The 24,875-nt window shown below is 31.9% G+C and overlaps 3 protein-coding genes across 4 annotated transcripts; 2 read left to right on the top strand and 1 right to left on the bottom strand.

Annotated features, from left to right (window-relative positions):
• Positions 1–5,152: 5,152 nt before the first annotated feature.
• Positions 5,153–6,872, bottom strand: LOC126670223 (TPD1 protein homolog 1-like). The gene is made up of 3 exons (XM_050363902.2): positions 6,663–6,872; positions 6,461–6,577; positions 5,153–5,589 (listed from the first exon to the last, which is right to left on the bottom strand). Exons 1-3 carry the CDS (start codon positions 6,754–6,756, stop codon positions 5,285–5,287), a joined length of 516 nt encoding a protein of 171 aa, XP_050219859.1. The 5' UTR covers positions 6,757–6,872; the 3' UTR covers positions 5,153–5,284.
• A 3,366-nt stretch (positions 6,873–10,238) lies between these two features.
• On the top strand, positions 10,239–12,886 carry LOC126667370 (LEAF RUST 10 DISEASE-RESISTANCE LOCUS RECEPTOR-LIKE PROTEIN KINASE-like 1.2). 2 transcript variants are annotated; one of them, XM_050360324.2, is made up of 3 exons: positions 10,239–10,991; positions 11,680–11,724; positions 11,807–12,886. In XM_050360324.2, exons 1-3 carry the CDS (start codon positions 10,292–10,294, stop codon positions 11,905–11,907), a joined length of 846 nt encoding a protein of 281 aa, XP_050216281.1. In that variant the 5' UTR covers positions 10,239–10,291; the 3' UTR covers positions 11,908–12,886. The 2 variants fall into 2 exon arrangements, with proteins under 2 accessions (XP_050216281.1, XP_050216282.1); XM_050360325.2 differs by having other exon boundaries at positions 11,813–12,886.
• LOC126667626 (FIP1[V]-like protein) lies at positions 12,448–24,520 on the top strand. The gene is made up of 11 exons (XM_050360635.2): positions 12,448–12,625; positions 17,637–18,154; positions 18,319–18,476; positions 18,595–18,721; positions 19,082–19,150; positions 19,268–19,381; positions 19,474–19,575; positions 19,652–19,836; positions 20,271–21,933; positions 23,497–24,025; positions 24,241–24,520. The coding sequence occupies exons 1-10, from the start codon at positions 12,448–12,450 to the stop codon at positions 24,007–24,009; spliced, it is 3,627 nt and encodes a 1,208-aa protein (XP_050216592.2). The 3' UTR covers positions 24,010–24,025; positions 24,241–24,520.
• The last annotated feature ends 355 nt before the right edge of the window (positions 24,521–24,875 follow it).

Below are 24,875 nucleotides of genomic sequence, written 5' to 3' on the forward strand. Positions count from 1 at the left end.
TCAAAAAACGCCCATAATCATTTATAATTAATGCAATACTACTCAACAGTTGCATTTAGAACTCTTTTAAAGTAATCTGCTCAACCTTAGTTGACAATTAATCTTCTAAAAGCTTCCCAACCTGACAATTAACCTTCAATCATTTTTAGAAAGAAGTTTAAACTTCTATTCATACACTCGAAAAACGGGTACCAACTAGTTTAAGTCTTCTTTTGCCTTAGGTTTACCCTTAACCTGAACATCTGTTGTAGGAAGAAACCTAATCGGATTTGCCATACTTTTCAGATACTCCCTCATGTGTTCTAGAAATTTCATTAATATAGTCTCGTCCTGAACAACATAGAATATAGATTAAGAAATCAAAAACATGTTTATAACTAAAATAAATATTTTTAGCTAACAATTCTATCTCTGTGGCTATGAATGTTATTACACATTCAGTTGCAACTAAGGCTTTTTTTTCTTTTCTTTTTTTCTTCAAAAACAATAAAATAAAAAAGAGAAAAAAATATTCCAAATTGGAAGTGGTTTAATTATAATAGAGAAAAAATAAAAAAATTATTTTTAATTAAAGATATTAATTTGATTTTGAAAGATAAAAAATTAGAAATGTTTAAATAAAAAAATTTGGAAAGTTAAGTTGGAGAATTGAAAAAGAATTTAGGTTAAAAAATTCTGTATCCACAATGTTAAATTTTATACATTAAAGAGAATTAGAAAAATTTAGGGATTGATTTGATAATTTTATAAAACAAGAACCAATTTTAACTTAAAAAGCGTCTTCTTCTTCCTTAAAAGTAGCTATGGCTAAAAATTGTAACCTGCAAAACAAATCTATAGAAAAAGACGATGGGGCGGCTATGGTAAAAAAAAAAAATCCTCCAAAGACTTACACCTGACAAGTGGGGCGTCCGCCGCAGCTCGCCCCATCGTTCCTCCGCCATTCAAACCATGTCTTGTGGTCTACACCAGATATCCAATTATTTTTAAATGAAAGAAAAGAAAGTATAAATCTATTAAGTGTAAGAATATAGGAGAAAGTTGCGTTCATAACTAACAGTCATTAACATTTACAAGATCATCAGAATATCTGAACAGTAGTTATACCCACTCCCTGATGAGTTTTCTGCACTCCTTTGGACCTCGCAATTAATTAATTTTGTATATTCTTTCTTAATTGATTTTATATACAATTTGATTCCAATTTTGACCATGTACTGTATCTTTTTTATTATTTTCTCTCATATATAATTTCGTGCACTCCTTTTACGTGGACACAATACTAAATAGTTGCATTCAATATGTTATTACTTTACTGTTATTTAATTATTCAAATAAAAAATAATTTTAAAATTTCTATCAAATTTGAATGTGTGAAATTTGAAAATTGAAAAATCGGTTTGTCTAATTATACAAATGATATATATTTAACAATTTAAACATAAATAAATGATACAAAATAATTTAAACATAAATAAATTACTTTAAGAGATTTTTCTATTATTCATTCAATTTACTATAAAGTAATAACATTAACAAAAAAAATTAAAAAATATCGATCATACCAAACTTGAGTAGAATTTTCTAGCTCTGTAACTTGTTTTTTGTTTGAGGTAGTTTTAACTTGATAGATATTTTCCATCATCTTAAATTTTTGAAGTGAAGAATAGTAAATTTTATTCTTTGGGAAAAGAAAATGGGTACTGTTTTAAATTTTTGACAAAGAAAATGGGTACTGTTCTAAATTTTTGACAATTGAACCTCCATTTATACTAGTATTTAATTAACAAATTGATTAGGAGAATAAATTGAAATTATTTAGAAATATATTTAATGCAACTATTTAATATTGTGTCCACGTAAAAAGAGTACATGAAATTATATAGAAGAAGAAACAATTAAAGAGATCAAGTAGGGTCAAATTAAATCAAATTGTATACAAAACCAATTAGGAATAGAATATACAAAATTAATTTGAACAAAGGATCAATTCACCCCCTCAACTTGGCACGAAATATCAAAAGAGTCATTTTCGTCGTTTTTGGTACAAATCAACCCAAAAGTTGCGTTTTTAGCTCAATTCAGCCCCTCTGACACAAACATTCTATAAAAAGAGAGTGAGATTACTAATTATATTAATTAATCTTAATTAATCACAACTAAAATTTTAATTAGACACAATTAAAATCTTAACTAAATCTAATTAGCATAATTATTTTAATTAAACACTCAAATCTAACCCGCCGGAAACCACCCCTACAACCCGCCGGAAACCGCGCCCGAAACCCGCCGCCCCAATCCCATTCCACCGCAAACCGCTCCTCAGGCGAGGAGCCGCTGCTCCTCGCCTGAGGAGCAGCAGATCTGCTCCCGAGGAGCAGATCTGCTCCTCCAACGTGGAGGAGCTGCTGCTCCTCCACGTTGGAGGAGCAACGAGGAGCAGCAGCTCCTCGTTGAAACGAGGAGCTACTGCTCCTCGATTCAGGCGAGGAGCACAGCTCCTCGCCTGAAATACGATCTCAGGCGAGGAGCAGCAGCTCCTCGCCTGAGGAGGAAGAAGCTGAGGGGGGTAGTTGGCGGCGGCGGATGGTGGTCGGAAAATGGAAGAAAGAGGAGGAGAGAAGAAGGGAAGAAAAGGGAGGAAGAAGAAGGAGGGAAAAAAGGAAAAAAAGATTCCTTCTTTTTTTATTAAAAAATAAATTAATTATTAACTTTTTAAAATTAAAAGATAATTGGAAAATTAAAATTATTAAAAATTAATTTAAGAGATGAGTAAAATATTGAGGGTGTTTCTATTATTTTTACAGAGAGTGCATCTCACTTGCATGAGTGAGAGTGGGGGAGGGGTTTTTTGAGCTAAAAACGCAACTTTTGGGTCTGTTTGTACCAAAAGCGGCGAAAATGACTTATTTGATATTTCGTGCCAAGTTGAGGGGTGAATTGATCCTTTGTTCAAATTAATTTATGGTGGGATCCGAAGGAGTGCAAGGAACTCACTAGACTGGGTATAGCTACTACCGAATATCTGGCTTAAAAAGTAATTTACAACGTCATTCTTGTTTGAAAAATCTGAGCACAAACCTTAATCAGTAACTCAAGAAATAAATTGAACTTAAACTAAAGAATACAAATTGCATATTGAAAGATGTTAAATCCAGGCAACACTTACATGATTTTGAGTAACTTCAAAAATAAAAATATTCAATATAATAAAATATGCAATACTGAAACTTAAAGAAAAACATGCAATCTTTACTTAAAAGATACATGGTATTTAAATTTAGACCTAATGTCTTAAAAAATTCTGATCTTATAGTCCCTTTTCGATCATACCCTGACGTTGAAAATTTGTCAATTTTACCCTATTTCGCATTTTATCGTTTTAATTGTATCCCGATGTTTTTAAATTTTTGTCAATTTTTTTACTTAAATGATGACATCATTCAATTAACCATGTTTAAAGATAAAATTAAATTCATTTCCATTCGAAAAAAATACAAATAAGTCCTTTATTTTTAAAAACTAGCTAAAAACCATAATTAATTTAAAATTAATTTAATTTCTTAAACTAAAACTAAATAACTTTTAAACATGTACAATTAATATATGCTATACATGGAGAACGTTTTCAATTTTTTTTTTAAATAAAAAAGACATCAATTTAATATTTCAGGATATAAGTGAAACGATAAAATGTGAAATAGGATAAAATTGACAAGTTTTCAACGTCAGGCTAAGATCGAAAAGAGGTTATAAGATTAGAGTTTTTTAAAGGTATTAGGCCTTAAATTTACTACAAGATTAAATAATAAAATCAAATTGAACTTGAACTTGAACTAAAGAAAATCAGAAAAGATGAAAACTGGCTTCTCTTTTCTTTCTCTTTCTTCAAGAACCATAAAAAACTTTTCTTATCAGGAGCAGAGCTAGAACTTCAAGTCAAGTGGGGCAAGGTATCACAAACACGAACGCGAAAAAACAGAATATTTGAATACAGATATTGTGAAACAATGGTATTTTAAATTTTTCGATGTAAAAAATGAAATTTCAAATCCAAAATGTCAAGTATTTGAACTATTTACAATGTGGGGACACGTCAATTCATGAATATATAGTGTATGTACTACTTATGATGGAAATACACAATAAACGATAAATAATACGAGCGCATTAATTTTATAAATATATATGTTGAACTACAAAGTAGAAAGATAGGATACTTAATCCTTTATTTAGCATTGTTTTCCTTTTACAATTTGAAGTCTAGTTTTTTAATGGATTAGGACTTAAATTGTGTCTGAAAGGTTCACTACAAATACATGTGATGACCCTATTGTAAATTCACAACAAACATATAGAATAAATTATCTCTCTGTCCGTGGAATAGATCGCATTGATCGAACTGCGTAAAAAAAATTGTATGATTTTTTTTTCTTTTTTATTTTCTGCTGCGCTAACAGTTTTTACGAATGATAATGCACATATATCATGATAATTAGACTATTGAACCTAAGCTATGATTGAAAGGAAAGGAAAAAATACTTTAAAAACAATAGTTTAACTTATTTAGTATAGTAGTGCAATATTTTATCTTATTTTGTTATTCTAGTTGTAGTAGTTTACCTTATTTTGTACTCTAATTGGTTTATAACACTAATACTAATTAAATAGCTATTTTAATTATAGTCAATTATTAAATTACTAAAACCTCTAAATATCTAATGAATTAGAAAGGGCTATTAGCTAAAAATATCCGTCTCTTCCATCCATACTTTTATACATAATATAGATATAGATATGGATATGATTAAATGCTTTAAAGTCAAGGATAATATACATAAATATATGTTTCCATATTTTAAATCTAAAATGTTTAATGTCTCGAAAATTTTTGATCTTTTATCTCTTTTTCAATTTCAATTTTACAAGTATTAAATTAATCTCTTTTTTATTGGAAAAAAGTTCAAATAAGTCATTCATTTTGAATTTTTCAAATAAAAAAGAGTTCAAATTAGTCATTTATAAGGTTTTTTTTGAATTTTTTCCAATAAAAAAAATCCAATTTACAAAATTAAGTACAATTGAAACCCAGAGTTGCCAATGTAGGTACAATTGACGATTTTACAATGTCGCGATGAAATTAATAAGAGGCTAAGAGTTTGAAGTTTTTTTGGACATTAAGCCAATCTAAAATGGTGACAAAACTAGTAACAATGTCAAATTTATACATGAAATACATACACACGAACTATTGAGTAGTTTTAGAAAATTTGTTGCTTTAGGGTCAGCAGAAATTGGCAGTTTTGAAAGCAAGAATGTACATGAAGGAGTTGGAGTATGCAAATCTGATCATCTGGCTATTTTTCAAAGCTTTTCCTCCATTAACCAAGCAATCATCATAGGATAATCTCTTGAATATTGTTGGGTTTACCATTCTTGCAGAGGCAAACCAGCCACAATGGAGATGAATATTTGAAGGAGCACATCTTGATACGCTGCATGTGCTTATAATCTGAACTATGTACTGTGGTATTCCTGAACTTGAATCTCTACTTTGTGATATGCTTATATCTCTGTTTGAGCAACTACCTGATATACGTTGATAATAATCACAGTAATTAGTTACCAGTTTTAGGGGAAATTGATTCTTAAAATACTCAAACTATCACACTTTAATTATTAAACTTTAATTTCATTTCATCGATCATGAGGTTTTTCAGGATTTTTTATTCAGTTTTGCATGAAAACTAGACATGTATATATATATAATTTGACAAAAAAACGTTCCACTAATTAATGTGAAATTATACACTCGTTATAAACTTTCTTAGATAAAAATAAGCAGAAGTACTTGATTGACATACATGGGATATTAAACTCTGTAGGTCACTAAACTTTTCTGAAATTACAAAAAGGTCACTAAATAATTTTTTCTTATAAAATGGTCACTAAACTTTATTTTTTATTACAAAAGGGTACAACCAAATCAGGCCGTTTTCACACAAAAACACAACATTTTGCTTATGTGGCAAACTGAAATTACAAAAAGGAACATAGCTCAATGACCTTTTTGTAATAAAAAGTATAATTCAATGACTTTTTTGAAATTCACAAAAAAATTAGTGATCTTTTCATAACAACAAAATCATTTTTATAAAAGGTATAGTTTAATGACTATTTTGTAAAAAAAATTTATTTAATGAGCTTTCTGTAATTTGAAAAAAAATTAGCGATCTACGGAGTTTAATATCCACATACATGTTAAAAACAATAAGCATAGTAAGTAAAAAGTGATTGTCTCGTATGTATTTTTAGTCGTTCTCGTTGAAATAAAATTAGAATTAATAACCAACATAAATCGAATTAAAGGTTTTGATCATGATTATTTGAATATTCTGAAATTAATTACCCCATCTTCAGACCCAGAATATAAATCTATTCTAAGAAGTTGTTCTTTTACCGTGAAACAAAAGCTTTCTGTTATGAGCTGAGTACGAATATTGTTGCATTTTCTTGGTCATCGTTAGTGAATAATTATTATTTTCATCATATGACTGTAAGAATTCAGTCTCTATACCTGCATATATAACCCAAGAAGTTGATAGTTAGAGACGACAAAAAAATGAAAAGAGAAAGTTCAGTAATAATATATACATATATACCTGATTGACTTCCAAGAATCAAACCTGAGCCTGTAATAATAATGAGCATGATAATCAAGTAACGGTAGCAAAAATGAAAAAAACTCATGATCATTTTCAAAGATGACACAGTAAATAACAAGCAACCGTAATGAGGAAGAGTTGGGTATTGTATATATGTAGAAAATTTAGGGTTTATTCATGAAATGGAAGCAACAAGGAAGATAAGGACCACTGTACCAATTTCATTCTAATCAAATTGTCTATTGATATTTCATCTCACAGCTGCATTATATTTATTAATGTCACAAGACTCACAACAGCAGCCATTTAATGCACAACGCAAAAGTGATACCCTATTTCTGTACACCCAGTCCCTATTTCAGACAAAACTGCCCAAATTTACCTTTAGATCATCTGTGCCAAGAAACACTTATGTCTGTATAAAAAATTATGTTAGTATATATAACGACTTCCCAACAAGAAAAATTTCTTATATACAGAGAGTTTACACAAAAATCATTTGTATTATTTGATGTGTAATTTATTCAAAATAATTTAATACTCTCCTTCAAGAGATTCAATTGGCTTAATCATTTAATAAGTGACTTATGGAAAATTATACAACACAATCGTAACGACATGTTATTCGTTCAACAAACCAATAATCGTTAGCTATGTAGAAAATTGAATGATAAAAAAAGTATAATTAAAAAATTTTCTATCGCAAATGCTTATTAATTTGTTGTAAAAAATGACGTGGCCCAACGGTTATAACAAATTTATTCATGACATTTCTTGATGCGGAACATATAGACCAACCAGCTTGTTTGCTTTTCTAGACAAATAGATAAAAAAGTTAAGTGATAATTTCATAATTAATTCAACTTTCAAGTTAATTCCTCTAATTCAATGATTAACCCCTAACAATCAATACTCATGATTTTTGCTCATATTGTTCGTTGCTTTTCGACATAATTCCATTATATGCAGGCTTTAGAATTATCAATTTTACAATTTTAGAAATATTTTGATTAATTTTTTATTTTGATTGGCTCACTCCACAGATGACATGGTGTACTAAGTCTACTTCAGAATTTCTAATTAAACTGATCATCTTTTATAAAATAAAATACAAATAAATATAGAGAACTGTTGTGTTACATCACATCTTTGTAAACAAATCCAGAAATTGTGCAGCTCATATATCTTATTGACGTAAACAGCTCTTTTTGGGTCAAAAAACAAATATCCCCTTTTTCGTCAAATACATTAATTGATTAACTTAATTGTACTTCTTCAATGGCCTTCTAACTTCGAAATTCGATTTCTTTGTCTCTCCATCTCTTTCAAATTCAACTGCACGCTGATATGGTAGAAAGTTGCAGGGAAACAATGGCAGTGGCAGTGGCAGTGCCCAGACTTGGTTATTGCATATGTAAATTTAACTTTTCCATTTTTGCCTAAGCCTACAGAATTCCGTCCAAACACTATCCATATGACCATGGATTAGTTAAGGCCATGTGGGTGAAATTTAAAAAATAGCAGTTCTGTTTGCTGTTCCTCACTTCTACATTCAAGTTTAAATGAATTTAGTTTCCGTTTTAAGAAGAGGAAATTGGCAATGGCAGAGAGTTTATGCATGGTTTTCTATGAAGATATCACGTGCATGGTTTAACAAGGGCCAGGCTTTTTACATGCTATCTGTTTATGTTCAACGTATACCTTTTCACTTTTTTTCATCACATGTGTTTGCCTTGATTTGTGTAATTGAAGAGTTAAAAATCATTAATCAATGCGAATACACTATTTTCATCAATCTCAAGTGCCTAACGTCAATCGAATGACATTGTTTTTTTTTTATATATACTCCCTCCGTCCCGTAAAGATAGAAAAAGCACTCATTTCACAAGAATTAAGAAAGTACTCCCTCCGTCCCGTTTAAGAAGGGACATATCTCAATTTTTTTTGTCCCACTTAAGAAGGCCAATTCATGATTTTTGTGCCATTTTATAAGGAATTCTCTCTTATACCCTCATTTTCTCTTTCTATAATTAAAGCCTAATACTCTACACACAAATTACAAGACAATAATTAATAGTAGTTATTTATAGCTAATTTATGACAATTTGTCTATGTTATCCTTTCTAATCACTTAGTTATGTACACTACTCAAAGCCACTTTACTAATCATACTACTTACAACTCATTTATTTATCTTTCCAAGAATATGCATTTAATGTTTTATGATAAGCATGTAGGGGTATTTTGATAATTTTTGACTTAACTAACTCCACTTTTTCTATTTTTATGGGACAAAAAAAGGTGGTACTTTTTCTATCTTTACGGGACGGAGGGAGTATATATATATATATATATATATATATTTTGAAACCGCGACTAATTGATCCTAAAAGGAATGAATAGAACTTATCGTATCATTGGAGAATTTGAAAATTATTTCATTGTTGTAGCATCGTGCCAGACATTATTTAATTTCTTGGCGCAGAGAGTGAACACATGACAGATACAAGACCGAGTGAGAGAATTTTAACGGTAGTCTACTTCAATATGAACCCACCAAGCAAGTATGTAGCAAAAGCCAACACTCTCGACGACGAAGCAAACCGAATGATTGTTCTAGAATATTTATTCCACAAACGCTCTCCTTCTAATATATATATATATATATATATATAAAGTTAAATGCTTCTGATGTAATATTACGTCACGTCAATTCTAAGCAAGTCATAAGTGTATTTAATAAAGAAGAAAAGGATCAAATTGATAAAAATTTAAAAATTATAATATATTTAACAAACGTAGTATAATTATATAAATAGATAAATTTTACTTTTCTTTGTTTGTATCACCTACTTCTCTATTTAAACAAAACAATATTTATTATCGTCTTTCTTTTATAATATCACGAGCGTCGTCCCCATACATGATGAGAATGGATATCATCCTCAAATAAATTAAAAAGAACACAATAATATCTTTATGTGATAAAATCAATTTATTAACCTCATTTCATTCATTAAGATTAAATAGATTAAAAATTTACAACTTCGTGTAAAATTTATGTAATTTTATTATTATTTCCTTCCAGTTTGAATATAGATTAATGACATTAATATAATTTGATTTATCAACGATTTTACATATTTATGATGTATTTCAAAGTGATTGGCTCAGTCCTCGATGACATATATATTTATTGGACCGAATTTCTACTCATTAATATTGAATGAGTTGCTCGATAAAATTATGAATCAAAATCTCTTCTCTCAACTTCCAAATCCTACCACCACGTCCAAAGAAATTATATTATTGGTATGTGGATTTTGGATTGGTACTGTAGAGTCTATTATTAGTAAGGTGTCCCATTTTAACTCTTCCAGAGTTTGATTTCTAATTTATATATAAGATTCTCATTATTTTATAGTGTCCTATATATATAATATCTCTATGCTAATTACTAACTGACATTAATAAAATGATTTATTCCTAATATTCTATGTGATTATTTCTACTTACTTCGTTGACTATTGATTATTTTTAGACACTCTAACTACAAATTAAACCAACTAATCACACAAATAATTGCAACTTCAATTCTGAAATATGCACAATTTTAAAGTTTAAAGATGACTCTATCTCTTCTCTTCATCACCTTCCTCCTCACCAATGGAGCTTCACTAAAATCACCAAACCCTAATTATTGCCCTCCGTTTAACTGCGGTAACGGCGTCATCATTAGCTACCCATTCTGGCACCAAGCCCAACAACACGAGTACTACTGTGGATATCCAGGTTTTAATATTTCCTGCCATGCTCAAACTCCAGTTCTCCATCTCTCTAACAATGGTGATTTTTATTACCCAATAAAAAACATAAACTCCTCGAATAAATCTGTAACTGTCAGCTACACTGAACTAAACTGTCCGAAGCTAACACATGATTTTGTTCTACGAAACTCCTTGTTTAACTACACGATTGGCAATAAGATTGTGAAGTTCTTTTATAACTGTAGCTTATACCCGCCTTCACTTCCGCATGTTCAATGTCTGCAATATGGTGGTAAGAGATCATATGAGTTTAAGGAAGGAGAAATTCCGGAGTTTGATTGGCGGAGATACTGTGAGTCAACTGTGGTTGCTCCTGTTCTTGATGAGGGAGTGAATGGTGGTTTGTTTGGGTTTAAGTTGACATGGAAGCAACCTGCGGATGGGAAATGTCGGTCGTGTGAGGCTAGCGGTGGATTTTGTGGCTATGATAATGGCTTAACTGATGATTTCTTTTGTATTTGCGACGGTGGAAGACGATCAATTAGCTGCCATGATAGTGGTATAAACTTTCAACCAAATCTTTTAATTTTATCCAAAAACGCCAAATATTTTTTAGTACTATTTTTAATTCTAACCAAAACTCTAAATTTCATCCAAAAGGCCAAACGTTTTTAACTATTTTCAATTTTAACCTAAAAAATTAATTTCATCGAGAAAGGACAAATCTTTTCAATTTCCATTAAGACAAAACTTAATTCAATTGAAAAATACTTATTAAAATTATTCTGCAATTGGCAAAATTAAATGGTTTGTTTATAATGTAAAAACAGTAAAAATGATTTTTTTTCTATGAACTAACCTATTGAATTGGACTTATAAAGAATCATACTACAATTGATGAAATTAAAAAATTGATTATAATTAAAATTTGGCCTTTTTAGATAATATAATTGTTTTTGGTTAAATGCAAATAATATCATAAACTAGTTTTTTTTAGCATTTTAGCACAAAACTTTTATTTTACAATTTGAAACAATAACTCTCATTCTTTTAGAATTCAAATCATTTATTGGAAATCCGATCACTCGATACTGATGTAAACTTCGAAACACATAAAATCATACTTTTGAATTGTGAAAATGAAAAATTGGGACAAAACACACTCTATATACAGTCCACTCTATGTAGAGCTGGAAAACCTTCAAATCTGAACCTTGTGATTTGTTGTGTTTTATATGGTTTGTCAGGTAATTTTGTTACAACTGCACAAGAACCAAATTATGCTGCAATAGGTGAGAATCTCCTCTTATTGATAAATTAGTGTAATTATGACATGAACTAAATTGTAATGATTAATTATTTGAATGGTTTTAGCTGCAGGCGGACTAATTTCTGGAGCTTTAATCATCATTGCCGGTACTGTGTTTTACTTGATCCAAAGGAAGAAAAAACTCGGCTCATATAAACCAGTTTGAATAACAAGAAAGCACCCAGTTTTCTGTGTATGTGAATTTAGTATCAATACTATCATTAAAGCTTTCAATTGGCAAAAGGTTCTGATTGGCCCCTGTGGTCGGAGCTATAGAATATTTAAGCCCTTGAGGTGGATGCCGGCTCACTTAAGCCCCTCTGGTTGTTAAAATTGGTGCAAATAACACCTGCGCGTTAACTCTGTTAGATAGTCCGTCAATAAGTCTGACGTGGCGTTCCTTTTTTATGACTAAATGTCTACGTGTCATTGAATAAATATCTTATTTGATACATAATCTGAACTTAATAATTTTGATGACAAATGTGTTATTTATCCACCATTTCTCTCAACATTATCATATAAACTTAGCCTAAAACCATACTCCTTCTCCTACCTCTACAGCCGCCGACAATTTTCCAGCATTAATCAAAGTCGGATTATCAAAGCTAGCAAATGTTGCAATTACTCAGTTAAAATTACTGCTTTCCTTTTTTCTTTAAACATCTTTCACAAATTATGGCGTCAGAAATCGAGGAACGTATGGATGGTGGATAAGATTGACGTGGACGTGAACCCACCAGATTCGTTCGTGATAGAGGAACGGAGGAGACGAACAGATTATGTGTCGTGGCGGAGGGGGTCGATGGGGACCGATCTGATGAGAGAAAAGTTGGAGACTGGAGGAACAAAGGAAAAACGGAGGAAAAGAGAGATGCGCGATGGTGACGAACGGAGGAGATGAACAAAATCAGCGGCCGGAATAGATGTTGCATGTGGTGGGAAATTAGAATTTTTTTGAAGTCTAAACAATCATTACAACAACAACTGATTGCTTAAGTAAATGTGAACTTTGATCGCTCTGTAATTTGTTTCTTTCTTATTTGAATTTCTTTTGGATTGTAATTTAATGACTCTATACTGCGATGGTGATGATTGAATGTGAGAGCAACTTTATGGGTATGAAGTTCATATTTTTCTTTGAAGTTTAGTACTAATTTTATGGCTGTTTTTAATTTGTTGATTTAGAATGTGGTTTAGTAGTTTGCGTTGTTTCTTTAATTTGTCATTTTAGTTGGTTTTGGTGATCATTATTAACAATGGTTAACTTAGGCTGATTTGTGCTTCCATCGCAGCGATTGTAATTTACTTAGCTGTTTGGAGAATATTATGTTGAGAGAGATGATGGACAAATAACACATTTGTCATTAAAATTATTGTATATTACACTTTTTTTATTATATTGGGATTATGTATCAAAAAGCCCTTATTTAATGCCACGTGGACATTTAGTCATGGAGAAGGAATGCCATGTCAGATTTGTTGACGAACCATCTAACAGAGTTAACGTGCTGGTGTTATTTGCACCATTTTTGAAAACCGTAGGGGCTTAAGTGAGCCCGCATCCACTTCAAGGGTCTAAATATTCTTAAGCTCCGACCACAGGGGCCAATCAGAACCTTTTGCCCTTTCAATTTTAATGTCAAGACCTTAATGAATTTTTTTCCAGATTGTTTGTAACTGTTTTTGTATGATAATATGGACCAAATTGAAACTATAGGTTGAATTTTTGTACAAAAAAAACACTAAAAACTTGCTCCAATTTTTAATTTGGTTTCGTGAATGTTTTATTTTAAATCATAAAAAGATTAAATTGGGGATCATTATACTTGCAATTTAAATGGACCATGTCATAAAAGAATGTACTTTTTTTTTTGGAAAGATTAGAATAATACTCTATTTTTTAAAATAATTTGATTTCCTACTTTAATAAGCAAAAAATAGATAAAATACCTCACCATTTTAATGCTTTTATTTTTTTACTCTAAAACATGTTTATATTATAATTATACCTACTTTTTTTAATTTTTTACTCTAATTATATTTTTCTTACTCTTATCATGTTACAGTTGTCATATTTTTATATGTCTTTCTCTCTCCTCTCTTTTCTTCTTCTTCTTCTTCTTCTTCTTTGTTTCCTATTTTTTTCGTCAATTTTCTTCTTCTTCTTTGTTTCCTTTTTTCTTCGTCAATTTTCTTCTTCTTCTTTATTTCTTCTTCATTTTCTTTCTTTCTTTTTCGTTCCTTCATCGCTCCGCCGCCGTTTTTCCATCGCTCCACCGTCGTTGCATTGTTCTTTCATATTTTATTTTAGCAAACTTTTCTTTAATTCATGGTGATTATTGCGATTTTTATAATATTCAGATCTAAATAAATTACTCTTGATTTGTATTTCAATTTTAGATCTAAAAATCTGCATGAAAACGATGTTATGATGAAAAAAACGATTTTCTGCACAAAAACGATTTTCTGCAAAAATCAGCATCTGATTATCATAACACTGCAGAAAAAAATGATTTTTTATAAAACAAAACAGTCTCTGATTATCATATGAGTATCACTGTATTATCATGTTGTTATCATACAATGTATAAAGAAAGATTTTCTACAAAAAAAATTGATTATCATGTTGTTATCACTGTATTATCATCTCGTTATCATAATATAACCATATGATACTGAGATGATAATGTATTATTGTACCTAAATAATAATGTTATGACGACGACATAATAATAAAATTATGATAACAGTATGATAATATGATACCTATATGAAAAATAATTACATAAAAATTATGATAACGAGATGATAATGTGAAGAAAATAGTATGATAATGAAGTATAGTAAGGTCATATTATCATACTATTATCTTCACCTTATCATTTTACTATCATAATTTTTTGTAATTGTTGTTTTCATACATGTATCATATAATCATACTATAATCTTCACATTATCATCTCGTTCTCATAATTTTTTTGTAATTATTTTTTTCCATGCAGGTATCATATTATCTTTACATTATCATCTCATTATCATAATTTTTCTGTAATTTTTTTACATACAGGTATCATATTATCATACTATTATCATAATTTTATTATTTTATTATCATCTGGTTATCATACTGGTGTCATGAATCTTTTTGTAATTTTATTTTCGCGTACGTTATCATCCAGTTATCATAACCTTATCATAATTCATTATCATCTAATTATCATACTTCAGTGTTATGATAACGACATGATAATCAGACACTATTTTATCATACATTATCGTAGATATTATCATATATGTACCATAAATATTATTATCTCATTATCATATGACACTATTTCTGTAAAAAAAATTCCATGTAAGTATCATATTATCATACTGTTATAAGCTTGTCATTTATATTATCGTAAAAACATTATCATACTATTATCATTATCGTACATTTGTATTATCATAACCTTATCATAATCATATAATTAATGTTATGCGACATGATAATAACATGATAATCAGACGCTGTTTTTCAATAATAAAATAATTTTTTTTGCAGTGTTATGATACTTGCATGATAATGCAGTGATGATACTCATATGATAATCAGAAGCAGATTTTTTTTCAGAAAATATTTTTTTGTGTATAAAAACGTTTTTAATGCATATTTTTAGATCTAAAATTGAGAAAATTCAAGAGTAATTTATTTAGATCTGAAAATTAAACAAATTGTATTAATCACCACGAGTCGATGTGAAAATACTATATGGGTTATAAGGCAAACCGGTTTTTGATTTGTGAATCGGAAATTTAAATTCTTTAAAGCGGAAAAGAGAATTTAAAGACACAAGAGATTTAGAGTGGTTCGGATCAACTCACGATCCTACTCCACTACTCAATCTAAGATTGAGATTTTAAAATCCACTAAATGGGATTGTGCTTTATAGATAAGCACCAACTTTACAAAGAGATTTCTTAGAGATAATCTCAAACTCACAATTGATTTTTCAAGGATAATCAAGAACCTACAAGGGTTGAATTTTTCCAAAGCTAAACTCTAACTCACAATGATTAGGAGTTTCCAAGATTACTCCAAAACTACAACAAAACTAAGTGATTAAAATTGTATGTTTGTTGTTTCAAGGTGTGTAAATCATTAACCTTGAATCATTGCAAATGGGTTTATATTTATACCCAAAGCAATCCCCACAAAAGCTAGAAACAACAAAATAGCTTTTGCAAAAACTGGCTCGGTCGCGCCCGTGATGTACCCATCGCGCCCGTGATCCATGATGAAGACAGAATCTTCAAACGGCTAGTGCCATGTGTCAACACATCATTGGGGGGTTCAGAAATATATCCGTTGAAACTTCAACGGTCTGATTTATCGCGCCCGAGATCCGTATGTCGCGCCCGTGATACTTATCGCGCCCGTGATCTTTGTGTTGCGCCCGTGATACCTCCAACGGTCACTTAGGGTTTCAGCAGATATGAATATCGCGCCCGTGATTAACTTTGTAGCGCCCGCGATATGCTACTGGACAGCTTGAGGATCAAAAACTCGATTCTCGCTAGAAAGCTCCGAATCGACTTCCGATTGCTCCTATGAGGTCCTATACACTAATAAGCAACATTAGAACCCTCATAGTTGATTGTCAAAGTCAAAACAAAGGAGTTTGAAAGGACAATAGTCCAACACGATGAAAAAACGCTAAAATTGAATATGAAAAACGGCTGAGCAGCGGCGGAAAGATGGCGGAGCGACGGCGAAATGATGAAGGTGAAGAAGAAACAAAAATGAAGAAGGAATAAAGAAGAAAAAAAATGAAGAAAAAGAATGGCTGGAAAAAAAACAGAGAAGGAGAACAAAATAAATGGAGAAGAAAGAGAAAAGAAGAGAGAAAAAAAGAAAATAAATGACAGTTGTCAAATATGGTTAGAGTAAAATAATAATAAAAGGTAGGTATAATTATAATATAAATAGGTGTCAGAGTAAAAAAATAAAAACATTAAAATGGTGAGGTATTTTCTCTATTTTTTCCTTATTGAGGTAGGAAATCATATTATTTTTAAAAAGAGATAATTTTCTCTTATTTTTTTCACAATAGATTTCAAATCAAATTTAAAAGATTATGGATTGGATCTCCAAATCCGGAATAACAGTATGGACCAAAATGACAAAAGTGTAGGATATATTCATGAATAAACGGAAAATTCTTATCTAAACCCGGTCCATCAATTTTCCATGCACCTATCCAATGAGGTGATAGAAAATCAAATACAATTTTCTCTCTTTTCTTATTATTTTTTCTTCCTTCTCATTTCTCTAACACCTTATTGAATGGGTTCATGAATTTTTCATAGACCGGGTCTAGGTAAGAACTTCCCTGAATAAACTAGTGAAAAATGCTAATTAAAAAGAAGCTAACGAAAAATTAATGAGTATAATTTTGGAAAAATATTTATTTTGAATTCATACACTATCATACTTTTTTTATATTGGTTATCTCCTTTTTTATTTGTCAAAATTCAGTCTTTTTTTTGTCAAAAGGCTAAAACCAGATGTTTCGCTTTTAATTTTATAGACATGAGGTATCTCTTTCACGGAAATAAAGCACGTGTACTATATGTGCCGCTTATACAACCGAAATAAATCATTTACTCATTTTTTATATTAATTTTTTTGAATTAGATCTCCACACTTTTATTTTTGTTGAAAATAAATCTCCTCAATCGTTTTTTTTTAATCTGACTTGACACTGCTAATAATATTTCGTGATGGAGGACCTGATGTCTACAAAATAAAAAATATAAGAACTTACTGTATATAATAGTCGAGGTACCTAATTTGAAAAACTGTGATAATATAGGAACCCAAATTTGTATTTCGCCTTCAATTTCAAGGGTTTAAGGGTTTAGCAGTTTTCGGCTCAGCATTTTATCAGTCACTCTCCTTTTCCCTGTCTAATGGAATTTCTCTAACCAAAAAAACCCGCACTCTTACTCAAATTCTAGAGTTTGTGCTAGTGATTGAAAAAAAAATGGATGATTCATTAATCGACGACGATTTTGGCGAAATATACATTGACGAAGAAGTTCAAGCAAGTTGTGCAATTAATTCTTTCTCGACAAACTTTGCTACATCAAACACTGCACTCCCCAAAAACGACGTCGTTGATGAGAAAGAAGAAGAAATCGAATGTGAGAACAATACGAGCCATGGAGAATTTGACGTTAATTTGAAATCAGAGTCGAGGCTACAGATTTCGTGCAGTTCAGATGAAGATAATGAGAGCGATGATAGCGAAGATGATTTGAATATAGTATTGAATGATGATGATTGTAAAGCTCTTTCAACTGCCAATAATGTTGTTAATCAGGATTTTATTGAGCAGGAGGAGGAGGAGGAGGATCCCTCCAAGGTATTTAATTAATTTGAGATTGATGTACTTAATTTTTTAGATTCTTTTAATTTAAAGCAGTTTGTGCATTTAGGTTTTAATTCTAATTTATACATTGTTTTGATTTGCTTTGCGTCATTGATTATGAAAGAAGCTCAGTTTCTTACTCTGGTGCTGTTGTGCAGAATGGAAACCCGTGTGGATCATCATTTCCAAGTTATAGGAAGGCCAATGATTCTATAGAAGTAGCTTCTTGTTCTTCTAGATATGCCAACATAAAAAACAGGGGCGGTTCACTAGTACCTTATTATGATGGGTATCGTTTCTCACTTCCACATTATAGGTTAGTTAATTTAATCTTACGTTATCATGATTTCAGTCTCGTTAATTCATCTGTTAAATAGATTTGGTATTTCCTTTCACAATCTATTGTTAATACTTTTTTGTTTCCTTCACTTCAGAAATATATTCGATGTTGATATTGATTCATTTGAAGATAAGAGATGGAGGTACCCTGGAGTCGATATATCTGAGTTTTTTAATTTTGGTTTCAATGAGGAAAGTTGGAGACAATACTGCATCTCCATGGTAAATTTTTCTACTTCTGTTCTCTCTGGTTGAAAAAAAGAAGAAACTTGCATTAGGGTATGTTGTTTGCATACCGTCAAGTGGATTTATTAACCTGCCTTCTGTTACAATCTTTTTTTTGCATTATGGTCATAGAGGTGTATCTATATAATCATTTTCATACACCCAGTTTGGGGTCATACGACTCATATTCGGATTGAGAATCGGCAGATTGCACATGCTTTGGGTTAGTCAAATGTCCTGAGATTTATAGCAGGGTAGCAATCTTGCGATCTATATTATTTCCCATATTGTAACTTCTTCAATGAACTGTTTATCACTTTGATGACTCATATAAAATGACTTGAATTTGTATAATAGGAACAATTGAGGCAGCATTCTTACATGCATAACAGGTCTCCAAATCAGGAGTTTTTTAAGCGTAATCAGGTAAATCTTATTATTCATTATTATTTATATATAAAATTATCATTGTGGGTGTCACTTTATGTGCATTTTGACAGCATACAAGCGGATTCCAAATATGCTGTTTTTGTATGAAAACAGGCTTGTGAAAATGTACCTGAGCATGAGAGTGCAGCTAACGAGACGGTAGCTGTGGGTAATCAAGCTGGATCTTCAATGAAATGTGTAGATACTGGAGAAAAGCTAATGGGGTTGGTAAGTTCAGGTCAATAATTCCTTCTTTCTTCTCCTGATTTTCACTTTGGTTTAAATTAAATCCTCCTTGAATATGCTTTTCTGGACTCCAGCCAAAAGGTCGAGCGATTCAGGTTGAAGATAGCACTGTTGAACGCGAACCCACAATAAATTTAAGGCCACCATGTACTTGGGACTCTGATGTTGTGATACAGGTATAATGTGTTAGGATACTTCTTTATCAACATTGACCTTTTATTGCTTATTGTGTTTCTACCTTGCTGGTTTCAGATCAATTTGCAAGACTCCGATAAGAATTGCTCCGGAACAAAAAAGGAGGAATTTCACCATATAAATAAGAATGTAGATGAGAAATCACAAAGAAAGGATGTGGTTATGGATGATATAAAAAATGCCCACTATTCTGGTATTGTCAGTGAAGATGAAGCTTCTTTGAAATCTTTGGAAATCAAAAGGTGTTTTCCCATGAATATGAGTTGTTTTTTTATTAAAATTCATAGTGGTATCCTAAAAATCCAACATGTGGTTAACCTCCTCTGTACAATAATAATTTCTATATGTTTCCTGCAATAATTTTGGCGCATGGCTATTTTCCAATGTTGAAAATGGTGAAAATGACTGTTAATAATGCTGCACCTGATAAGTCACATTCTTTAAACAGAGTATCAAAACATGAAGCATTTTTCTTGTATTCGAATTAAAAATACAGTTGATGCATTTCGATAATTTTACTTGGTCCACATTCAATGCCTAGTCAAGGTTATTAGTAGCTCAACATTTTGACCTTTTCTGGTTGCTTTTATATTGGAGGATTTTGAGGTTACCTTCATTTTCCTTTCCACATTCGTTTTCCAAGTATACTGATAATATGTGTATTGTATGTAATTAGGTGTATCCAGCCTCTATCAGAGTCTAATCAGATGCTGCTGGATCCTGATAACCACGTTGAAGCTATAAAGACGGTGAAGGCCGGAAGAGCCAGAGTTACATGCAAGTCAGATCAATGCCCGACCGAGACAGAGCTCTCAGTAGGAGACAGAAGTCAACTTAGCTTGTCATTGTCATGTTCTGAAAGTGATTCTGAGGCATCAAGAGACAGAGTAGAGAGTGTTCCTGAAGTGTCTGGTAGTCCATTCAGAAGGTTATGTTCAGGCTCTGTGCATCAAGAGTCGGCTTTACGTGACAATGAGAGCCCTAAAAATGATGACACAGTAAGAAGACCTGTTAATAGCCGACAGCATTTGAAAAGTAGAGGTTCCATTTGGGAGGGAAGGAGGCATCAAAAGAGTAGACCTCGTAATGTTGCTGAAGAGAGAACCCACTATGATACTGATAGTGATTGCTCTCCTATATCTGATCGATTATCCATTGATTTGCACCGAGAGGTAGAACGGCTGCATGATTTTGGTTATCATAGTGGGGATGATTCCTCTTATGATAGGGATGCAGGTTTTTCTGGTCGTTATGGTGTTGACAGGTTTTCTGGCGACAATGTCAAACATCTTCATAGAAAGACATACCATCAGAGCCTTGGGAAATCCCAGGAAAGAATGAACTGGAATGCTGGCAATTTTCATAAAAGAACTTTTTGTTTAGATGATACAGAAGCCATGGACAGAGATTTGGCTTATGGTGGCAGAAGACTCTCTGCCAAGGGCATGGTTCCTTTGACTTACAGGGAATCAAGGAGATTGATTTCCAAGAACAAAAAGTTTAAGGAGACGGACATCCAATGGAGAAGAAAGGGTCATCGAATTCAGTATGGGATGAAAACCAATGGTGATTCTTGTTTGCTCAATCATAGAAATATAGAGGTTGATGCCATGATGCTGAAAGAAAATGGGAGATCTATTCCATTCAGCAGCCAGAAAAGGGATTATTTGGATGAGAAATATGAAGGGGACATTCCATTTGTTGGGAGAGGAAATTTTTGTGGAAGAAGAATTCAACATGACTATGGCCCCTTTACTGATATGGAGAATTCACAGTTGATGGAAATAGAAGATGAGCTTTGTGATCTAGATCAGCATTCTTCCTCTTGGTTACAAAGAGAATACTCCACAGCTGACAGAGGAAGGGAGATGAATATTATACCACCAAGATATGTGAGACAGAGTAGAGAAATTTGTGGTGGAAAATACATGGACAACGATTGGGTTGATGGTTATAATGATGTAGATAATGCGCAAGATGGTATTATATATTCTGATGAACACCTTGATCAGAAGAGAAAATATAGTTCGCGTTTTGGTGTGTTGTGCCAAATGCAAGATGATTCAAAATGGAGGCATCAAGAAGATGAATTTAATACCAAAAGGTCATCATGTTTATATGAAAAATCTTCTAGATGTGAAAGGAGTCGTGCTAAATATGCTCAGGATTGTATGGTGGTTGATGATGTGAGGCTGGAGTGGAATAGGTACAGTATGTTTAAAGGAGAAAGAAGAGTTGGCTCCCTTAATAGAAACCAAATTATGATATCTAGAGGTAAGCATGAACAGACAGCCAGGAGATGCAGTCATCCAGTTGACTTGATTCTTGGGGAAGGAAAGGTAAACTTGGGAAAACTGGCATCAAAACCCTGTATAAGTGTATTCATATATATAAGTCTTCCACTAATGAGTGAGTCTATTTTATTCCTGTTTATGCCATCTTAGTGCTTGTTTGTTCTTGTCTCTTTTCAGTCTTACCTTTTCACTAATCCATATAGTCCTAAAGGTCCTTAAGCTTTTTAGCTTCACCCTGGAATGCTTTTGTATCAAAATAACCCTTCAGGCTAAAAAGTTTGTTTTTCAATCTTAAAAAGCTCTTGCTGCATGTTTTTTCAGCTCTTATATGGTTTTCTTAAACAGTGTGGTTAAATACTCTGTTAACATGCTGCCAGTCTCTTGGAAGATCAACATGATATTTGAAACAAAACATTCTTCTTGTCTATATTATCAACCATTAGAAAGTTGCCTGAAAGCAACTTCTTGATAATGTTAATGTATGTGTAGTTGCCTGATCCTTACTAAATCATGATAATTACATGCCCTTAAAACTTTTAATTTAGGCCTAACCATTTTTTAACTCCAAATCATTGTATTCTTTTTATCAATTGCGACCAAATCTCTTAATATAGCAATTATGTCCAATCTAAAAGGTTTATTGCAACTATGTTCAAACCTTTGTGCTCCACTTTTTAAATTCAAACCTTTGTGTCCTTTATCAATTGCGAAGAAACCACAGATGTGATCGGATTTTTTCATAATAATTTTTTTCAAAGTTGGAACACATTATAAAAGTTTGATCGCAATTGATAAATGATGTAAAGATTTGGATTTAAATGGTGGGACACGAAAGTTTGGACACAATTGCAACAAACTTTCAAATAGAGATATAATTGTAAAAACTAAAATGTTTGGTCGCAATTGATAAAAGACGTGAAAGTTTAGATTTAAAAAGTGATTTTGCCTTTAATTTAGTCGTAATGGAGAAGTTCTTCAACAAGAGATTACATATTATCATTACCCCATACTTGTATTAACTCTATTAGTTAAGTGTTCATTAAGGACCGCTTGTGCTGCAATAGACAATGTAAATACTATTTGGATTACTATAGACCTTCTCTGGTGGCTTGTAGAGCATTCAAAATAGTGTATGAGTATAAATGAAATCATGAACCCTAAGTCTTAGCTGTTTTTCTTTCCAGGTGGAGTTTTGATCTGAGTGGTTTTATAAGGATATTTCTTATGATAGCTTTAGCTGCTACCTTTACAAATTTTTTTGCTCATATATAGCTGTTTATTTAACCGTTTGATTATGATTATAGCTAGTTTATCTTATCTGTAGTTAGGTGAGATTGATTATGTTTTTCATGGTAATTACGTTCTTGCTTGCTTGTGATGTATTCTGCTAAATATTCTCATTTTTTTTTCCGTCTATTTGCAATTTGGTGTATGCTAACATCTTCCTCCAGTAAGTATGCTGATGGACAGTTGATTTGATGATATAACTTATGATGTATACTGCTGCAAAATTTCTAAACATCTACGTTTATCCACAGATGTTTAGGTTATATTATCTGTTGTTAGGGGTTATGCGGTAACATTTTCTGTGACAAACACATTCTGCAGTCATCCGGGAGATGTTCCAATGCTGAAATTCCAATGTCTAATGGTATAGCTAAAAGAGCTTGTCTGAAGTTTACCAAGGAGCAAAGAACTTCGAAGAATTATAATGGAACTCTCACCGGAAGAGCACAATCTGGCATTGCAAAATTTAAAGGCAACCTAACCGGTAAGAGATGGCATAAGTTTCCAGTTACGAAGCAGGTTGGACATTTAGCTGTTGAGGAAGGTCAGATTGTAGAGGATGTGTTGGAAAAAGAACAAGCATCTGAAAATGCGTTAGTTCCACGCAATAAGAAACCTTTTCACAGTGAAGTTGACACAAATAAGATATTTGATGACAAACAGATGCTGGAAGTAATAGCAAAGATGGAAAAACGGAAGGAACGCTTCAAAGATCCAATTGCATTGAATAGAGAACCAGAAAAGTCTTTGAATCAACTAGTTGCTTTGACAGCTGATACATTTGAAAGCAAACAAAAGAGGCCAGATCGGAAGAGGCGGTGGGGTGGCAATTAAGTTTTTGCAATCTCAGGTAATCGCATTTCTTCCATACTTCACTGTAAATGATATGTACATATTCGGAGGTTTGATGTTCTGCCTGGAATTTCCTGACAGATCAGAAGAAACAAGCCGGTACTTGTTGTGATAACGTTAATAAATCTCGGACATAATGAGTGAATCATTTTCAAACATGATGCCGTAAACATTTATTGGGTTTATCTTATTGAATGCACCTTTCCATTGCAGGAACTACTACTTCTAAGGGGCTTAATAGCTGCGCAGTACAATCTGCTGCACAATTGCTGACCAAGTTTCTTCACCTGATTTGTAGTACAGCTTGGATGGATCTCTTTGTAATTAATAGCACATCTACAACGTTGTACAGGTTAGGACATGATTATCAAAAAAGAGTTTGGAACTTGGAACAGGCTAATATTTTGAATAAAGTTTCATCCTTGTGCTTGTTTTAGCGACGTCGAAAATTAAAAAAATTAAAAGCAATGGTTTAACACCTCTTTGTTTTTTATTATTGACCTCATTCTACTGCACTTTATGATTTTTCGTATGTTATTAATTATTTTAGTAGTTATTCGACACTGATAAACAAAAAAAGGACCCATTTGCATATGTGAATAAAACATTCTAAATTTTCATGACTATACTATGGCTTTTGGTTTTGGCTCTGGTGGGTGTAAGAGTAGTATAGCAACTATGAGATAGTTGTCTCCGATAGCCTATGATTTTCCACCAACAAAATATCTCCACATGGCTTCAAAAATCTGCCAGCTAGGACTGGTTAAGCCATACGAGATGTGAGCTACGTGGACACTTCTAATACACTCACTTCTCTGACTGCAAGTACTCAATTGCCCTCTCCACTT

This window comes from Mercurialis annua, linkage group LG2 (genome assembly GCF_937616625.2).
Source record: "Mercurialis annua linkage group LG2, ddMerAnnu1.2, whole genome shotgun sequence".
NCBI lineage: Eukaryota > Viridiplantae > Streptophyta > Magnoliopsida > Malpighiales > Euphorbiaceae > Mercurialis > Mercurialis annua.